At 38.4% G+C, this 20933-nt stretch overlaps 1 protein-coding gene across 1 annotated transcript in view; it reads left to right on the top strand.

The window, feature by feature from the left end:
* LOC145985368 (uncharacterized) overlaps positions 1-19386 on the top strand; it is a 36352-nt gene extending 16966 nt beyond the window's left edge. The window contains exon 2 of the mRNA XM_083119315.1: positions 15832-19386. Coding sequence (XP_082975441.1) covers positions 15832-16910 — 1079 coding nt within the window. The 3' untranslated portion in view covers positions 16911-19386. The remainder of the gene's footprint in view (positions 1-15831) is intronic.
* Positions 19387-20933: the final 1547 nt, after the last annotated feature.

A 20933-nucleotide genomic window follows, 5' to 3' on the forward strand; every position in this document is an offset into this window, starting at 1 on the left:
TCACCTAACAGAATTTTCATATCATACTGAGAAAATTTATCAAAGACCTGTTCTAACTCTGTATAAAAATCATCTTTAGTATTATCATCTTTATCTTCCTACCCTGTAAAACTGCATATGATATCCTATCATTAATAAATTCTACTGTTTTAAGAGCAGATATAATTCTAGTATTTATGAAAAAGCCTGTTCCAAAATTATGATTTTCAGTACCACCATAGAAAAAAGTATAATTTTTAGTTTTACAATTCCCTTCTCCTGGCCACCTACCTTCCTGGACAGCTACTACATCTAATTTATACTTAACTATCTCATTAACTGTACACTGAAATGCCCCAGGTCGGTAAAGGCTTAGAACATTCCAGGTGCCTAATTTAATATCCTTATTCCTAACGTAGATCTTATCCTTAGTCCAGGGACCTCCCAAAGTAGTCCCCACCCGGAGATCCGAACGGGGGACTATTTTACCTCCGGAATATTTTACCTTGGGAACATCCATGGCCTTATATTGCTGTTTCTTGACATTTTTTTTTAGAGTGCAGAGTTGTCAGCTCTACGCCTAACCTCCAATATGAATGGAGGAACTACTACGCAAGACAAACACAAACTCATTAGATAGCACAATTACTACACAAGACAAACACAAACAGATTAGACAGCACAACTACTACACAAGACATACACAAACACATCACAACTATAACACAATATAAACACAAGCACACCACAACTACTACACAATATAAACATAAGCAAACTACACACTACAACTACTACACAAGACAAACACAAACAAATTAGACAGCACAACTACTACGCAAGACAAAACAAACATATACTAGACAGCATAACTACTACACAAACATACTAGACAGCACAACTACAACACAAGACACATACATACACATCACCGATACTACACAAGACAAACAGAAATACATTAGACAGCATAACTACTACATAAGATAAACACAAACACACTAGACAGCACAACTACTACACAAGACAATCCCAAACACACTAGACAGCACACGTACTACACAAGACAAACCCACACTGATATAGACTATGACAAATTTTTATTTATAATGACACAAAGTACACCATACATATATATGTGCCTCCCTGATGGCGCAGTGGTAATGTCGTCGCCCTGTAATCAAGGGGTCCCGGGTTCGATACTCGGTGGAGGCACATAGTGATAGGTTAAACCGTAGGTCCAGTCCCGATCAGCCTTACTGTGCACAAAGTTGACTTAAAACACCAACTCAATAAAAATACTCAATCAATCAAAAAATACATATAAAAAAAGAAAGGTAAAGTGTTCCCCTGTGCATAGCACCACGCCATGAAGGCGTATAGGGGGTGTGGGGGTAACGCCCCACACTATACGTGTATTAAAGGCGATTATACTGAGTCGTCAGGTAATATTCCAAGTATAGGAAATATAGGATAAGAAAGACGACTGTCACCGAACACATGGAGTATTCTACACATAACACCTAGAACTAGCTACAAATAGTCATTTAAAAATCTACAAGATGCCTGAAATGTTACATGTTTGTTATAATGAAACAATTGCACTGATTTGAACTACATTATCAAGGACATCATATCACTTATAAAAACAATTCAAAATTGAAAAAAAAGAAGGTTCTTAAACTCCACTCTTTCAATCCGAACACTGCTGGAGCCAACGGCTTCTTATTGCGTTTCAGCACACTTTTCCAAGGGAACTAACAGGTGTAAAACATGAATTGGCAATATCCTCTCCATAGAAGTTTTTGTTTTGCAATCGCATTGAAATAATGCCACGAAAATTCATAACGGTCAGACCGCACAATACCTGTTACTTCAGTCATAGCGAAAATAAACTTTAGTGTCCTTGGGTAAAAATATATTTCTTTATATCGTGCAATTTCGGGAATTGGAAATAGCCACAAATTGCATGTTTTGTACTTACACAAACACGAAACCAAGCAGAATACTGAAAAAATATGGCGAAACAGGCACAGTCCTTAACTGAGCTACAAAAGATTATAACACTGAATAAATCGATTTCTCTTGAGAAGAAATAGTCACAAAATCGTTGTACGTTCAATAATGTTCCCGATTTTCATCGCCGGATGTTGCATTTCAAAGTATGGATTTTTTCGAAAGCTGTATATACTGTACGTATGCATGTCAAGGCCTTCTGGTTTTATGCATATTAGACCACTTTGTAAAGTACAAAACCAATGTTGTCACAAGTGTTTATTTATTAATGTCACATTGTATTTCTTAAACTCTGTACACCAAGTTGTGATTAACATTATTAGTTTAAAATTTGGAAACGGTTTCTTTAAAAATATCGTTATTGGAATTTTCGAACAAAGTCTAAAATCAGTATTTGGTATTAATGCATTACTACAAGTGTTTGATTGATGAAAATACAACTTTGGGATGCGTCAGCGCTTTGGCTATTTGTACTTGTCACATTATGCTGGGCCAAGTGTCTTACCATAGCAAAAATCAACACGTGTCTCCGAGGACCAAAATTTCCTTACCTAAATTAAAAGCTGAGGCTCTAAAGGAGACGCCAGAACCCCGTTAGCCTGTAGCCCTGCAATTACCGGGGTGTACTACGTGGAAGTGTGGTTATCTTTTGGGAACCTTCTGGGAATGTCACTCCTTACAGTACTACAAATAACAGTTATTTATATATAGGTCTACATGCGTACTGTACCGCTTACAGGTATTAAGTTATTAGCGGTTGAATATATTAACATCTTCCACATCATAACGTGCCATCGCAAATATGCATTACTGGCGGTAATACATAATTCCTTGCCACCATACTGCTCGATGCATTTTCAGGAGGGTGCATTCTTGTGTTGCGTATGAACCCCCATCAAATACACGGAGTCAATTAGCCAAATGAGACTGCTCCATTTTCTTTTTTAGGTTAAGTCGACGGTGCAATTAGACTTCCCGATTGCACGACTGGAAGTTGCTGCAGGAGAGGAAAATGGGCTCGAAACTAATTAGATGCTTGCCTTTAATGTTCCCAGCTTGAATATGTCATGCAATACGTCACGATCCTTCTCTGCAATTGTGTTATCTGGTGTTTAGGAGCGCTGGGTTGCTTCAGTAAATTAGATCTCACTTTACCAATGACGGGAGAACAACACTTACAAACTCTTGGGATATTACGGTGTCACTGATCTTGGCAGTGATGTGACGTTGAATTCTTTCTATCCATGACTACACTGATTTTGTAAACTACGCTTCTATTTTAATTTTACGTAGTTTACGTCTGCTTTTCAAACCACATTGTTTTACTGCAAGTGACATCTATTGAAAATCATTCTCCCTGTACATAGCAACATGCCGTGGAGTCAATTGAAGGGATATGACCTCACACATTCACAATCTCGGTCATTTTGTGCAGGTGATGTGGTCAGCACCGCACTTTCGTCAATTTTACAATCAAGGGTTGCCCCCACGTAACCCATTTTATTAGAGGCTGGGTGAACCATAAAGTCGCTCCGTGCATCCACCCAAAGAATCAAATCCGGGTCTTCCCCGTGGCAGTCAGACGCCATACCGACTGGAAAACCTTGTCTTCCTCTAGAGAGAAAGAGAGAGGTAGAGTGTCGCTTTTCCACTCTTTTGGGTTGATCGCTAGGAATCGTATCGAGCCTATGCAAGACTTGGGATTGTCTCGGTCGTGTCTCGAATTATACTCATGCCTTTTTCGTTCCCGACTTCATGTTCGTTTATAAATATCCGTCTCGTTCTGTCGGTCTCAAAGGGTAAATCTCGATCTTATCTCAACAAGGGTTTATCCAGAATTATCAGTTTTGGGGTGTAAGTTCGTATTTAGGGGACAAAGGTTAAATTTAGAACCAAAATTAAAAAATTGACTCCTTGTGAAAAACTGTAGAGGTTGTTGGAAGACATTTTGAGGGTGTTGGGGCGTGTAACTAATCACTGCACCTCGTGATGTATAGTACATGCAAAACAATATATAAAAGGCGTCAGCGCACAAACTTCCACTCAACTTTTCCTAATAACGTTCCTTTGCTTGACGCCTCGTTTCGACGCTATGAACCCTTGGAAAACTGGATCACATCCTCAATACACACACACACACACACATATATGCATTTTAGATTCACAACTGGTACTAACTGATTGATTTTGTAATTACAACAAACAAAATACACATAAATATAATCACGTAGATATCTGCTTAGTATGTCTGAAGAAGACGTTTTTGGTATAGGTGAATCTTTCAATATCGTAACAAAGCCTCGGTCTTGACTCGATTTCACAGTTTGTCTTCTTCTCGATCTAGTCTCGACGGTTCAGGTCTCGATTTTTACAAGATCGTCTCGGTCTCGGTATTGATCACGGCGATGGTGACAATTATATGAAACAGATTGAAGAGCAAATGTTCAAAGCGCTTGACCACCAAATCAGCTCTTGAAAAGTACTGTACTTTAAGACTGAAATTAGATTATTAGAAAATAGAGAACAATATTCAAACTTTCAATTGAAGTGATCTGTGTTAACTGTAGCTACACCATTCTTGTCTCAAGTCTCATCGGAAATATTAATGCCAATAGCGATTTAAGAGCATGAGTAAGAGATGACAACAACAATTAATTACCTGTAGTCCATTTTCCTTCCTGCAATTGTCGAGGTTATCGCACTGGGAATGAGAGAATATACGTCGTATGCAGACGTTAGTCAGCACACAGAGAGGTCAACCCATTCCTATCTCTTCACCGAATTAATCAGCTGAAAGCGCCTGTTCGTCATGAAGCCAAACAAAAGAAAGGTTGGTGCTGTGTAATACAGTATTTGCATAGTAAGGTTCACTTGCGGTCGTGACGAGTTAAAAAAAAGAAAAGAAAAAGAAGAAAAACTCCAGGTTCATTCTCTTCAAGCACTGTGACGTCATCTATACCCCTTCCTCTTCCACCTTCCTGCTTGGCAGATAGCTACAAGACACTCGCAAGCCATTTGGCACACTCTCCTTCGTGGGTGGAAGCAGCAATAGTTTCTTGCCGAAAACCTGTCTCGAGATGATTTATGTCGCTTGCTATACTTAGTTCCATTTGTCTGGTTTGCTAATATTTTCAGTGGCGGTGTAACTGATTTTGCCACGTCCCTCCCTTCTGCATAACTAAATAACGGGGTGTAGGTAAATGCAGTTTCATATCATAGCTTTTTTCCTGTTATTTCCAGTATGTGAGGTTTTTACACGTAACAATTCCAGCGAGGATTCAACGATCAGAACATCTGGCCAGTGGTGTTCCTGGCCCAGAGGGAAATTTCCCTGTCATATTCCAAAAAATCCCTCCTCGAACTTAAACTTACCTCTTGATTGATTGATTTGGTTTATTCTACTTCGCTTTTATGCCACTTTTTACTAATTGCGAAGATGAGGATGAGTGATGATGTAGTGAAACTGACGAATGGACAAAGCATATATTGAATGTTTACCCGGAGATTTCGATGTAAGAGGATGTACGAACGATTTTAGATGATATGAATGCAAGTTTAGCATCAAATTAGGCCTTGTGAACAGTTTTATTGGTATGTTAATTGGGGGTGGATAAATCTTTACTACACGCATGTATTAAATCCATCTCATTCAATTTACAAAATTTAACTCTACCTCCAGACTTTACTATGAATTAAACTTATAACTTGAAAGTTCACATTTTTGGAGTTTTCATTTTTACCCCATTCCTGTAATTTTTCAGCACCAAAATTCCCCATTCCATGGAAAAATCCCTGCTGGACACAACCTATTTCTAATCTGTGCATAACTGCCTCTGGCGTCGTTAGCGGCAAGACAGGGGTCCCGCCCCCTCGATGATCCTTGACTAATTGTATCTTCAGTAGACTGTACCTGAAACATTTTTAGCTGTGGAAGTGACGCTCTTGTGCCACTATTTACATTGCACTGGTTAGGCAGATCATGTTGCAAAATATTTTATGCGTCGTTAGAATTACGTTACCAACTAAGCCAGATCATTTTCGGAAAAGGGGGAATAGATACCAAACCTAAACACAAGTGTACAAGTCAGTAGTGGAACCAATTTTACTATACGGAAGTGAAAGCTGGCCAGTAAGAGGAAATGAAGTAAGACAAATAACGACAGTAGGGATGAAATGCTTCCGTAGAATAGTTGGTAAAACAAGAAGAGATAGAATACGAAATGAAAGAATCAGAGAAGAAATAAATCAGAAGCCAATAGAAGAGAAACTGACACAAAGACAATTAAACTGGTTCGGACATGTAAGAATGGACGAAGATAGGAAAGCAAGACAATTAATGGAAGCTAGAACAGAGGGAAGGAGAACAAGAGGTAGACCCCGAAAGACATTCGAAAGGGGAATAGAAGAAATACGACAAAAGAAAGGAATAAGATAAATGAAGAGGATGGCAAAGGAACGGGAGAGATGAAGGAGTGAATAGAAGCAACCCCGAAGCTATAAGGCAAAAGGGGGAAAGAGGAAGAAGAAGAATTTCGTTAATTTTGAGTTAAAAACGTTCTTCTATACTCTATAAACAAATAGGAACCCCCTGATCAACGAGAGATGTCTTAGACTACATTGTCAATGAAATTGCATACTCGTTATTTATTTATTTATTCTTGAAAGCACAGAAACAAGTTTCATACTGGAATTTAGTATCTTGAAGATGAAATCTTTGCTCTTTACTTTATGGAAATGCTGACTCCACTACTTGACAAATTCATATCTTTATAGTTTAAAATATTACGGATTTAACCATTGTTAATCACTGTGGAAAGAAATCAATCGTTTGAGTGCGACTCTTAACCCCCGCAGCGAGCGGTCTTTTAAAGAAAGGAAAAGTTGTAGTCTAAAGTAAAGAAACGGTAGTATAATAAAGGAAAAGAAAGTAATAACCTTCTAGACGAAAAAGAAACTATACGCCACTGGAACTAACATACAATTTATCTGTAGCCTTCACAGTTTACAACCTTGACAACATGTTTGATCTACTCCTGCCGATTTAATTAGTGAGATCAGAAACCTCAAGTGCTTTGGAAAAATTTCTAGACAGAATTGATGAGAAGCACGGAATTCTTAATGTAAGTTCAGCCAACACCTTTCCCCGTTCATTCTGGTGATAGATCTTCATCTTCTTGGGTCACGTTGCTGCACTGCAGGAAAGATCTCAAGAGATCGATTCCTGTGTCACCTGAGTCCTATGTAGGTTGCTGATGGGAAAGTAGAGATAACGCAGACGACGAACAATAACGTTTTTTTAAGGTGGAAAAAGTAATGAGAGTGATACAAGCGGGATGGACTTGCGTGGTTTGCCACACTTTAATTCAACCCATGGCTTTGGAGCAAAACATCATCATCCAGAAATAGAATTTCTTGCCACTTTGACGTCATAGAACTACTAGGATCAAACCCATTCTTTATAGACAAATCTAGGAACATTTCAACTACATTCTCAACACGAGAAGTGAGTTATAAAATCTGAAAGCAATTTCTTTTTTTGGGACTACAACCTTAGTGACAATGAAGTTCGACCAGTCACAAATATAGGAGTGCATTGTGAAAGAAGGAGAATACATGCATATGCTGAACATATTTTATTCAGCAGGCTACATGGAACAAAGGAAAACATAAATTTCCGCTGCAACGCAGCAATGTATGGTGTCCACACAAAATAAAACATTTTCGTCCATCTACACGTGACATTGAAGTTCGACCACTGTTAGAGGGGATCCTGTTTACCATGGTGTGACGCCGCCCCGTCGACGAATAACTGTGGCAATGCGTCGGGGCATGCTGCGGACGAGTCGTTCAAGGTATTCCACATCGATGCGGTGCCATTCCTCCTGCAGGCAGGCGATAAGAGCAGCCACTGTCGTGGGTCCCCTCTGTTGCACACGTCGCATAAGAACACGCCACACGTTCTCAATAGGCAAGAGGTCGGGACTCGATGGTGGCCATGGCAGAGTTCGCACGTGATGGCGAGTCAACCATTCTTCTGTCAGCCTCGGTGTATGAGGCCTGGCATTGTCGTGTTGAAAGATGAGACGCCGCCTGTGGAACAGGTGCCTTCGCACTGTGGGAAGATGCCGCTCCAGTATGCGTGTATAGGCGTGTGCATTCACAATGCCCTCACAGACGTGTAGTGGGCCAACCCCAGATGCCGTCATGCATCCCCATACCATCACTGACGCAGGTTTCTGTACCCGACGTGCATAACATTTTGCTTCATTCTGTTCCTCCATCCGACAAATGACTGTTTTTCGTATTTTCCCGTACACAACATTGAAAATGGGTTCGTCCGTCCACAAAACCCTGTTCCACTGCCGAAATGTCCATCCCCGGTACATTCGTGCCCACCGTAGTCGTTTGCCTTTGTTCAACATGGAAAGGAAGGGTTTACGTTTCGCCTTGTACACTCGGTAACCGCATCGCTGTAGGTAACGGCGAATGGTTCTGGTTGACACTTCAATGTGAAAGCGTTCTCGAGTCCACAGTCATAATTCGGCCACAGAAACATGATTGTTGGTCTGGATATAGCGCCTAAATATCCGTAGGTCACGCACGCTCAGCAGGCGTTTTCGACCGGGGGCCTTACCTAGCTCTGTAGTACCCGTATTTTGGTGGTGTTTGATGATGCAGTGGACGGTTGACTTGGGTAAGTTCAGTTGGCGCCCTATTTCCCGTTCACTGAGTCCATCCCGTTGCAACTCCACCACTCTTCTCCTCACGGTGTTGTCAATAGGTTTACCCTGGCCATGGTGATGATGCACTGCGGTTCCTCGGTGCACAGCACGCGCTTATATACGGCGGACTCCCTTATCGTGTCCGTGACGTCTTGCTTCCGTCGAATGCGCCACTATCTGGAATTTACCGTATGGGTCTGGTGCCTGGTCGAAGTTCAATGTCACGCGTATAGTTCCCCGTTTTCGTTCTTTACGTGACCTTGGGTGCAACATGCTGGGATCACGATTCTTGCCTGCTCACATGCCTCCTGTTACACACATGCGTCACTTCTTCGGGTCACCCATTCCACCGCCTATGCCTCTGTGCATTTAATCACATATTCCTTTCTGGTCGAACTTCATTGTCACCAAGGTTGTATTTGGCTGATTTGAATGTTAACTTTCCGATGCATGTGTTACATTTCTTGAAAATTTCAAGAGAGGGGAGGTAATATATAATACGGTTTTACATTGCGAGTAAAGTGGGATGCATAAGTGTTATCAAGCGAACTCTCCATCACAATTATTATATTTCTTTCACGCAGTGGGAGTTTCAAGAATTGAAACAAAACGCCAAACAAGCTGATTACAACTCCGGTACCAGGAACGTAAAAATCCATTCTTTAAAATCATATTATTTAAGACAATACTAATTAACGTATAAAGTTAAAAAAAATCAGAAAGCTGCGAGTAAAATTGTTGGAATCGGAGCATCGACTTAAAAAACAACACAAATTTACAAGGCCTCAGGCTCACGAAGGTTGAGAACCGCTGCTTTAGAAGGAATCAATATCAAATGTGCCAAGTTAAATAAACGACCCCACGATATATCTTTCAGTTTTATGGACTGTCAGTTGGTTTCCATGTGACAATTTTGCGTTTACCTTTGACATTTACATGAAGAGATATGTAATTCGAAACGTATAGAGCATGATTTCATAGGCTATTCCAGGACCTGGGTTGTTTCTTACTTTGTTTACTTCATCTAAAAAAATAATTCAAGTTAATATTTTCTTGTCTCCTCCACTGTTATAACGTTTTCATCGATTTCAATTTTTTTTAAAATCTATTTTTTTAATAATATCTCGCTTCCCTACTTCTGGGTTAATCGCGATGGACATAGTGGATGATGAAATGATGCAATGATAATAGATAAACACAACGAAACAACCTGAATTCATTCATGATTCTGGGTTCTCATTTTTCTTATTTTGTTTGTTTCGATAATTTCTCTGTTGTTCTTTTCAAATGTTCTACTGTTTACATTCTGTAAATTCCTACGTTTTTCATCTGCTTCCTTCTGCTATTATTTTCTGCTCTCTTTTTACTGCTCTGTTATTTTTATCTTTACTCCCCACAGTGTGAAGTTACCTCAACGTTTTACAGAAAGTTTTATTTTGCTTCCATTCAGCCAGTATTCGCAGCTATATTCGAGCCCATTATTACCGAGGAGGAATTTCTTGTGTGTAATAGAGATCACATTAAATACATTATTCAAGTGGTGTGCCCATACATTTCGTAAGCAGTGGGGATATGATGGTAAGGGGGCGTGGTTATGTATTCTGTGTTCCGTAATCAATTGTTCGTATTTCTTTCTTTCTTTTTTTTTTTAAAAAAATAAAAGAAACTAAATATTACATCCAGCACTCCCTGGATAGGTCAATGCATTGTTCTTATCCTATGAGATATCTTAAATCTTAATTCAGTAATTACTTTTTTGCCGAGCTCCTTGGCGGAGTGGTTATCACAGCGCGCTACGACGCCAGGGGTCCCGGATTCGAATCCTGGTCTGGGCATGGGTTTTCTTTGTGTATGTCCCTTCATCAGTTTCATCACTCATCCTCACCTTTGCGATTAGCCAAAAGTGGCAGAAAAGCAAAGTAAAATAAACAAAATAAATCAAGTAATTACATTGTTAATTAAAATATTGTACATCCCATTATTGTTTCAGTTTCTTTGCCGTGTAACGAACTGGTTCCTCCGCTGCTATCAAGGTTTCAGAGCGAGCTACAGAAAAGGTCGGTCGCATGATAACAGGCGCCGGGCTGACTCCTCGAAGTGCTTGAAATCCTGCAAAGGTTAACGTGATAAAGAGAAAGAATTAAGCAAGCGTGTGACGGGGGATCGTCAGTCTAATTTCTGCGTTCTTTGTTAGCAAGTAGCAGTGGAGGAAGGAATATTTTGTTTTTCAAAGATTACATTACTACGAATAGATTATTTTTACCAATTCAAACTCATGCCTGCTGGTTCAATTGATTCAACCTCAGGAAATAAGTGCTGCAATGTGTCTCTTTCTCTCTATTTCTTCGCTTCTTTCTCAGTTTCAACTTCTTTTATCTTTCTTGCTATTTTTTATTTTCTCTCTACCTCCTTATTTCTCTCTCTCTGCCTTTCTCTTGCCTTCATATATTTATTTTTCCCTCTCGCTGTCATTACCCTTTTTCTTTTTGTTTTCTCGTTCTCTCTCTGTCTGTCACTCATTCTTTCTTTCTCCCTTTCATCCTCTTTATCTCCTTATCTATTTCCTCGCTTTCTCTCTCTTTCTGCCTTCCTCTCGTCTTATCTATTTCTCTCTTTTTTTCATTTCCGTCTCTTTGGCTGTCTTTATTTTTCTCTTTCCCCCCTCTCTCTGTTTTCTTCTTTTCCCCACCCGTTTGGAGTGCTATTTCTCCAACTACCTAAAGAGAAAGATTAGATACATTTCAGAAGTGTCTGTGGCTGTACGTACCTAGGCAAGAACGAGGTAAGACTTTGAGAGACTATTCGAGATAAGAACGAGACAGACCTGAGTACAATCGAGACGAGACGAGACTTTTTGTCCGAGGATCTTGGTCTCTCTTTCGAAACTTCAACTTGGTACTTCAAAATTTTACCTAAACCAAAATTATTTTAACATGGCAAGTTATTTATTGACAATAATCACACATTCTGTTTATTGGAATTGCAAAGTTAAAAATTTATTAGTGGCACCTGTGAACGTGGGTAGCGTGGTTGCATACATTCAGGAAAAAATTACATTTTTTTCGTATGAACGTAGCAATGAAACCAGGCGTCAACAGAAAAAAAACGTTAAGAAAATATATTTGCCTTATTGCCGTATATACGCTGGAAGAGCTTGCGCAGTAACAAGCTGTATATGTTGTCCATGTGACGTATTTCCAGACTCGAGACGAGACCGAGAACGAGATGCGTATTTATAAACTGAAACGAGAACAAGATAGACCTCCTCCCACACGAAATGAGACGAGCACGAGACACTGTAAAGTCTCATCTCGAACCTATTGCTAGTTAAAATAAAAATTGATTTACTTCATTCTCTCCCTCTCTTCCCATTTATCTTTCATACTTCCTTCTACCCTTTTTCTTTCCTTCATTCTTAATCTGTTTTTCTTTCTCTTTCCCTATTTACACGTCTCTCTCTCTCTCTCTCTCACACACACACACACACACTCTTTTCATTCTATATCCTTCATTCTCTTCCTTCGTCCCCCTCTGCCTGATTGCGTTGCATTCTCTCAGTATGTCCATGATTCGATTTTTCGTTCACCAGACCGTGATCGCCTGTACAGAGCCGTAAGAACAGATGGAAATTGCAGAAGGTACCAGTCCTTGTGCCCTGTTTATCACCTACCCGTAACCATTTACTAAGCATGCGCGATTCCTTTCGCGCGATCGTTACGCCATCTGTTCGACCAACTGTTTAAAGGTTTATTTAACGGGACAGTTCACCAGCTGACTTTTGAGTTTCGTAATATCTTATGTGACGTGTGTTTAGCATAACAGCTGACGTGCTAAAATTAGGTACTCTGTAGGTTGGTTAGGCTGACTTAGTTTAAGTTGATATGAGAACTCATGTTATCGTATCACGAGAGCATGAGTTGAGAACGATCTCATCGTGTGAGAGAAACGAAATGATTCAAAAACGAAGAATGAAAGAGAGTTATTTTCCTACTTCTCTACTTGTTCATGGTGTCGTGGTGTATATGTATATGTATATGTATATTCTAAAGATAGATTGAAAATTACATATTGTATGAATCAAGTCAATAAAATTATTTTAATTTAATTTTTTAGAAATATAAATATATTAATTTTGTGAATAAAACAATAAAAAACACAAATTGTAAGATGGTCGATTACTGTTATATTTGTATGATTACAATGTTGTATGTATAAACTTTACATGATGAAAATTACTTGTGTTGTTTCGGATTGATTTTATAAATGTGTATATGCAAAACTTAAAAAAAAGTAAAGTGCTCCCCTGTGCTATGCACCACGCCATAAAGGCGTATAGGGGGTGTGAGCTTAGGGCACACACTTTCTTGATCAGGGCCGAAGATGGGGGTGATATAATCAGCACCACGCCCCTGGCCGCCTTTACCCTCCAGAGTTTCCTCCAGGTACCCACTTTATACGACGCTGGGTTTTAATTATATTTTTTTAACGGCAAATCAATTGATATTGGTTTCCAAACAACCCAATAAATAAATACAACAGATGCCGATTCCATGGGACTTCAGCCATATTTATTTATTTATTTATTTATTACTGAACACAACAGGCGAATGCCCAATTACAGTGTTCTACATTTCTTATTTATCTTTACACTCAGTATTTCAGATCTTTACCACCATGTACAATATATATAAGATACTGATATAATATATTATAAATTACATAAAATATGGAAATAAAATAAACAAGGATAAATCAAGGATAGAAGTTATTTACATTAAAGAAATATATTAATTATGTGTGTAATAAATGACCTGTAAATAATTGACACACTAGAAAGTACGTACATATATGTAATTGAGTATAAACTACGAAAGAAATATATATTTACAAATATTGCGTTTATGTTTACATTGTTGACATTTATTCTTCCATTCCTTGAATAACATTTTTGAATGTCCCAATAGGCATGTGAAATATGTCTAATTTTGGTTCCCTTTCGGAACATCTGTTGTACAGTTCACACATTCTCCTGATAGGTGATTTATTTATAATGTTCGATCTTCTGTTACTACAGTAAAAGAGGCTCCCTTTGGATCGTGTCTTGGAGAAAGGAACACGTATGTGTATTTGTTCTAAAAGATGTTGCACTTGAATATTATTGTTCATGATTTTGTATAAGAAACAGAGCAATTGCATCTTCCTTCTTTTGCTGAGAGAAGGCAGGTTGTGGTGTTTACAGAGGGAAGTGTATGATTCGTATCGGGGATATATGCCTGTTTCTTTATAAGTGGCATACCTTACGAATTTAGACTGTAGCATTTCTATTTTATGCGTGTACTTTTTGTCCTGAGGAGCCCATATTTCTGCTGCATATTCTACTTTGCTTCGGACTAAAGCGTTAAATATTATTTTCATTATTTCTTTGTTCATAAACTCTTTACTCATTTACGACCCTTTCAACATGTGTTGCAAATGTAAGTTTTGAATCAAATGTAACTCCTAGATCTCTCATCTCGTTAACCCTTTTAATTTTTGTGTTATTTATTTTGTAGTTGAATTCAATTTGCTTTCTGTTGCGCGAGTATGTCATCGTGCAGCATTTTTCTATGTTCAGATTAAGATAATTTATTTCGCACCATTTTGTTACTGTATTGATTTAATTTTGTAAGGATTTGCAGTCATCAATATTACAAATAGTCCTACCGAATTTTAAGTCATCAGCGTATAAGAGTCTGAATGATTCACACAGGTACTTTGGTAAGTCATTGATTAGAATTAAAAATAACAGAGGTCCGAGATTCGAACCCTGGGGGACTCCTGAGAAAACTGCGAACTCTTCTGTTAAAATTCCATTATAAGATACGTTCTGCTTACGGTCTTTTAGATAAGAAGCAAAGAAATTTAGTGCTGGTTTGGAGAGATCGTAACACGAGAGTTTACTCAACACAATATCGTGGTTTACTCTATCGAAGGCTTTGGATATATCTGTATAGATGACATCTACTTACTTTCTTTCTTCTAGATTAGTTGCAACGAAATGACTTAGGAGGGATAGGTTCGTAACAGTGGATCTACCCGGGACGAAGCAGTGTTGGTTTGCAGATATTACTGGGGATATGTGTGACAACAATCTTTGATAAATAATACTTTCGAAAACTTTTGCGGGTGCAGACAATAAAGATATGGGCCTATGCTCTTCAATGTTACCGGTGCCACTACTTTTGGGTACGGGACGCACTGTGGATGTTTTCCATTTCCTGGGAAATACAGACGTAGCTAGGTTTGAATATTTTCATTAAGGGTAGGGCTAATAAGCTTGCACAACCTTTTAACACGTAGGGCGGAATGCCGTCAGGGCCACAGGATTTCTTTGGTTTTAACTTTTTTATTGCCTTTTCAACATCTTCAATACTGACTGCGTTTAGTACAAATGCTTCACCTACGTCTATCTTTTCGTGGTCTTCGATTAAATTGCAGTCGTAATTCGCGGGCGTGCTCTTATAGGTGGAAAGGAAATGCTGGACGAAGGCGTTCGCAATTGCCTCGTTATCGTCTAGTGTAGTGTCATTGTATTTGAGGGGCATGGACGTATTTTTCCTCCCTTTATTTTGGACGAAGGACCAAAAGTGTCTAAAATCGAGTTTTATATAATTTTCTGTTTCTGATATGTAATTCCTGTAAGTTTTTTCAATTTGCCTTTTGGTTATTTTGCGGAGAGTTTCAAACTGTGCACGATGAAAGTTGGTATATTTGACGAATAATTCTCCCCACCAAATTCCTTAACTGATCTCGATATTTCAGTTCCGTGAACACACACACACACACACACATGTGTCAGTGTGTCATTATTTACGTCGCTTTTTGACCTCTTGGGTAAATTCGGCCAGGAGGTTGATTGATGAAAGAGGTAGCTAATGTGATTATTTATTGTCTAATGTGAAAAAACTTTTTTTAACAAACATATTTTATTATTTTGGAACTCAGAAAAGACGACTGTCATTTCGACACCTAGGAAGGGAGGGCGGCGGGTGATTGCCCAATATGTTGAGCCTGCTTGTTTATTTGATTCTCTGGTTAAAATTTTTCTTGTTTACACCTTGCTTTCCTCTTGCAGGTTTCGGGGCTCCTGTACCAAGGACTTCCATGGGGAGAATGGCTGCAGTTTTGTTCGCGGCCGTGGGCATCCCACTGCATCTGCTTCTGGTGGTCAACTTCGGGACATTGGTTGCCGACCTCCTACAGCACGTGTCACGGAAGAGTCCGTCCCTAGCGGCGCTGGCGTTGCGCGGCAACCGCCAGCAAATGAAGAAGAACGGACCAGAACCCGAGACCATAGAGCTCGAGAGCCCGTCCCTCCCGACGATAATAAGACGGAACCGCACGCCAACGGAAAATTCTAAAAACTCCCCCAAGATGAGGACGCGCCAGGATACCCCTTCGCCTGCCAGCTACAGGGGCGAGGCTGGCGAGGATGGTTCACAGAACTCATCTTCCAGGAACCAACTGAGGACTTCCATGGATGACGGTAATGACATTCAAACGGGTAACCCTGAATCTTCGAGACAGACTCCCGCCGAAGTGAATTCGGTGACTAGCACGCCGCAAGTGTGGCGCAGACAGTCAGTGGGAACGGATTCGGTGAATATGGAGTGGCCTTCCTCATCGTCAACAAAGACTGTCCTGGTTCTGCCCGCGAGGGAGGAGAGAAATGACGGCGCAGTGTATAGAAATCGGACGAGAATCCAGTTACCCCCCATCCAAAGATCCCCCCAAACGCAGCCCGGCCCCGTAGCTTCCAAGCACGCACCCCGGCCCCCTTCTCAAGCCAAAAGAAGAACGCACCATTCCAAACCGACATACAAGGAAAACTCTTCCGACTACGGCGAACTGCCAGCATGGCTCAAATGGTCGCCTTTGGTGGCCATCGCTATATACTATTTGTTAGGAGTCTTGCTCTTCGGGTGGGCAAGAGGGAAAGGACCTTCTTCGTGTTTTCTGTTCCCGCTAGACTTCACGACGGCTGGTGGTGTCGGGAACGAACCAGGGGTGATAAGGACTATCTACGCACTGTACTTGGAGTGTGCCGTCGTGTTGGCCATATCAGCAGTCTCCATCTGGCGAGTTTCGGCGACTAGAGGAATGGTAGACTTAGGTCTGAAGCTTAACATAGTCACAGCAGGATATACTTCTTGATGACTCAGTTTCAGAATCCTTAGACAAAGTGATTTGGTTTCTCAAACTACACAAACGCTACTCTTACTTTGGAGTTTTCGGTAATACTGTTGGAGGTAAATTACCAAAACTAAATTGTAGCATTTAGGGCGTGTACGTAAAGATGTCTTAGAGTACACGTAGCTAATAGAACAGCGAAATCCAACTATACAGATGTGTTACTATCATAAGCATTCTGATAACGACTTTTACATTCTTTGTTTCTTTGGTTGAGCCAGGGGTTCGAGCTCGATAGCATGAAGAATATAAGTATATAATGAAATTTTAATTTCTCAAGTAAACTCTGTTAAGGAAGACAAAATTAAACTATTTTATAATTTATCAACTCCTAATTTTTCACACCCTACACTCTTGATTATTTTCATCTTGAAAAAATCCAAAGAGTACTATCATATTTGAACTTCCTGAAATAATTTCAAACTAATGACACCTGCAATAGAATTCTTTCAACATAAAAACTAAGATTTCTTTCATGGGTAACTCCAGGCAGGAGAACTGTAATTAACTGCATTACTTTCTCAATATCAGTTAGTCTTGGCACCTTCTTCACACTTGAATTTTAAAAAACAACAACTTATAAGAAAGTACCCAGTAGTTGATAGAAGTTACAGAAAACATACTAAGATTGCTGACAAGATAACTAACAACTCCCCAATGTATCAGATACTTTTGACAACCTACCACTAAACTCATTAACAATTTGGCCTCACAATGAGAAATTCTGATATTCTTTGTACTACATGAAAATGAAATTACAATTTAGTCTTCATTTGGAAATTACTAAAGGTACAAAGAAAGGTCATCACCGAAGTTCAAATTTCCATAAACTCTCCTGTCTGATTGTACTTGATAGAAATCGATATCTCGACACTTGTGTCTCCTCAACTCTTACAGGAAAATAAAAACAAATTGTGTCATGATATCAACGTGTAATAGGTTGCAGTTGCTACTCAAGGCAAAACTAGTGACAACAAAACCCAGAGTATAATGTGATAAACAAATATAGAAGTGCAGGAAGTTTACATTAATGTATATTTCTTTTACGTGTAGCGAAATGCACAAAAAATTATGATTAAGTGATTATAACATTATTATGTGTAAATATGTTTTTAATTTACATGTTTATTAAATGATATATATTTAGTCTACTCAAATTCAAAATGTTGATATGATTATAATTATCTTCATAATATGCTAAACATTTTCTTATTATTAGAATTTCTTCTAAATCTATATTTCGTAAGCTTCCTTGTGATCTTTGGGGAAATTTTCTACATTTTACAGGAATCTCTCTCTATATATCAATTTTGAAACTGAATTGTCAAATTTAATGAGCGAAACATAGATCGATATTTTTTGTAGTATTGTCAGGTATATAACCTAAAAGTGGACATGAAATGAAAAAGCTCACTCTTTCAAAGTAGCATTTGACTTTAATTACAATAATATCAAGTCTATATGCTTCAAGAATAAGTATTAAAGATACTGTATATTACATATCGCAATTTAGGAATAAGGTTAGCATTCTTCTTTTCTAACTTGGCAAGGGGGGATTTCTAATATATAAATAATTTCATGAATTACAATAGGGTTAAGGACAATATGCGAATTAATATATTTAAAAAAAATTGATTCTACAAACGCTGTTAAGTAAATTTGATCAATATTTTTTTACGTGATCTGTTTTACCTAAACAATAAGCGATTAATCAAGGTAAGCAAATATACGTACGTATGTTTCAGATTGTTTACATTGTTACATGCTGTGTTTTTCATTTTATATACATTTTTCAAAAAAAATAATATTTAAAGCATTTCAACGATGTTGTATGTGTGATTGATCGAACTTTATTCTTTCTCTGAGCAAATCGAAACGGAGTGAAAACTTGTCAAATTATTATATTCGTAGTACCTTGAATATTTGTCATGCCTGTCTGGGGGATTTATTTTTAAAATATGTTAGTTTTTTTTAAAGAAATCTTAATACTTGTATTGTATTGGATTATGTTGTGAATGCTAGTCGATAAGCGAATTTTAGAATGTCATAGTTATTTTTTTATTAGAAGAAGGGAAAGTTTAGAGGTCAAGTCAGATTCATAACGTTGTTAGTATTTGTTCTGAAGTGCTGTTACATAAAATGGTAGCAGGGATAATGTGGAAACAAGATATTAATCATCATCATCATTTTTGTAGAGAAAGGGAAAATATCTACTGTAGACAATATTGTTAAGGACCTCTGTGCAAGAAGTACAAGTAATATTAGTGCTTGCACTTTTAAAGAAAATTCTAATTGCAACTTGTTGAGGTAGATCAGATAATATAGCCCATTATATAATTATGCGGATGCCGTGGCATAGTAACTAATGCCTTTTTTGCAATCGAATTACAGAGTATTGCTTTACAAGTGGCCTTGATAGAGTAATAGATATAGCACCATATTGCTAACGATAAAGATTTGTTTTACTATTGAAGAAGATAAATTATTATCAAGAAGTAGTCAATTTGTATCGTTGTAAGAATAAAGATTGCTATTCTGTCAGATTTAAATCTAGTTTATTATTAATTATATCGATATCAATTGATATCTATGTTATGTTACAAAGCCTCCAATTCATGAATCTCTGAACAGACAGATGTCCACAGATCCCACTCTACACTCGGTTCAATATTTTAGCTTTAATATTTAACTTTCATTAATTCTCAATTCTGGATTGACACGAGAAAATTTCTATACTCGTTCCGTAAATAATGAAATGTCGAAAATATTTGTAATAAAATACATATTTATAGGCTCAACTGCTGGAGTTCCAATTTCGATTTGCATGTTTTGGGATTTATCAAATGAGATATATGCAAATAATTTGTTCATAAGATTCAATGAACTTGTACTCTACGAATATAAACAAGTTATACCTATCAACATAGTAAGTAAATTAAATTAAATTGTTGTAAGTAGGAGTTGTTTCTATGCAATAAAAAGTCAAATTATGCGTTACAAAGCCAAAATTTACAAATTACCGATGTTCAATAAATTGAGTAAGCAACCAATTAAAGGTTCTTGAGAACAAAATTCGGACGGAATAGATAATTCGTTCTATCACCGTAACTTCCGACACGTAGATGTATGTGCGTGCCATATGCCCACCAGTTTCTTCATCGTACGTCCACGAGGCATATTCCAGGTTTCTATGCTCAATTACAGCGCTCTCAGACACTGGTGTTATTACCAGCTCGACATCAATTGCAATACAACCTAATTATTCAATTAACTTCAAGCATTCGTTTATTGTAATTGACCCATGCTTATACTTTCAATAAATGAATGTAACAGAATGTAACAGGAATAAGGACTACAGTATCGTAACAGTTTTTAAATCCATTCATACACGAGGTACAGCTGTAAATACATAATTATACTTAATCTTGTATTTATATGTTCTTCAGCTTTTTCTTGCCTCTTTACGTTAATCGCGACGATGAGGATTTATGATTGAATAAACTTCCCAAGAGGCATTCACAAAGGAACACTCGAAAGTGCGCGCTAATGGACGCTAAGAAGAGCGGTTGCTTCAGGACTCGAACCCGCGAAGGAAATTAATAACATTTGTTGTGCGCATGTCCAAGTATACAGGGTGTCATTTTAATGGCGCCCACGGACCACAGATTCGTATAGAGGACATCAAAACAAACAACTATTCTCAGTAACATTTTTCTCGTTGGTGCGTCGATTCGACGCTACAGCCGTTCAAAAAAGACCGTTTTGCCGCCTGGATGATGGCAACCCAACAAAAAATTTGATCGTATCTGTGACGTCATTTCCTGCGGCGAAACAGCGCACGGCAGGGTTGCAAGGAACACACAAATTTTGCGAAAATTGACAAACTACCAACCACATGATTAGGTGTAAAACGAATCGAGAAACGCGTCCAGTAGACCGAACATCATAGCCTACCAGCCAGAAGATCAGCAGTCATCTCAGGGTAAT

Source organism: Lepisma saccharinum, chromosome 3 (genome assembly GCF_977018435.1).
Source record: "Lepisma saccharinum chromosome 3, izLepSacc3.1, whole genome shotgun sequence".
NCBI classification, from domain to species: domain Eukaryota; kingdom Metazoa; phylum Arthropoda; class Insecta; order Zygentoma; family Lepismatidae; genus Lepisma; species Lepisma saccharinum.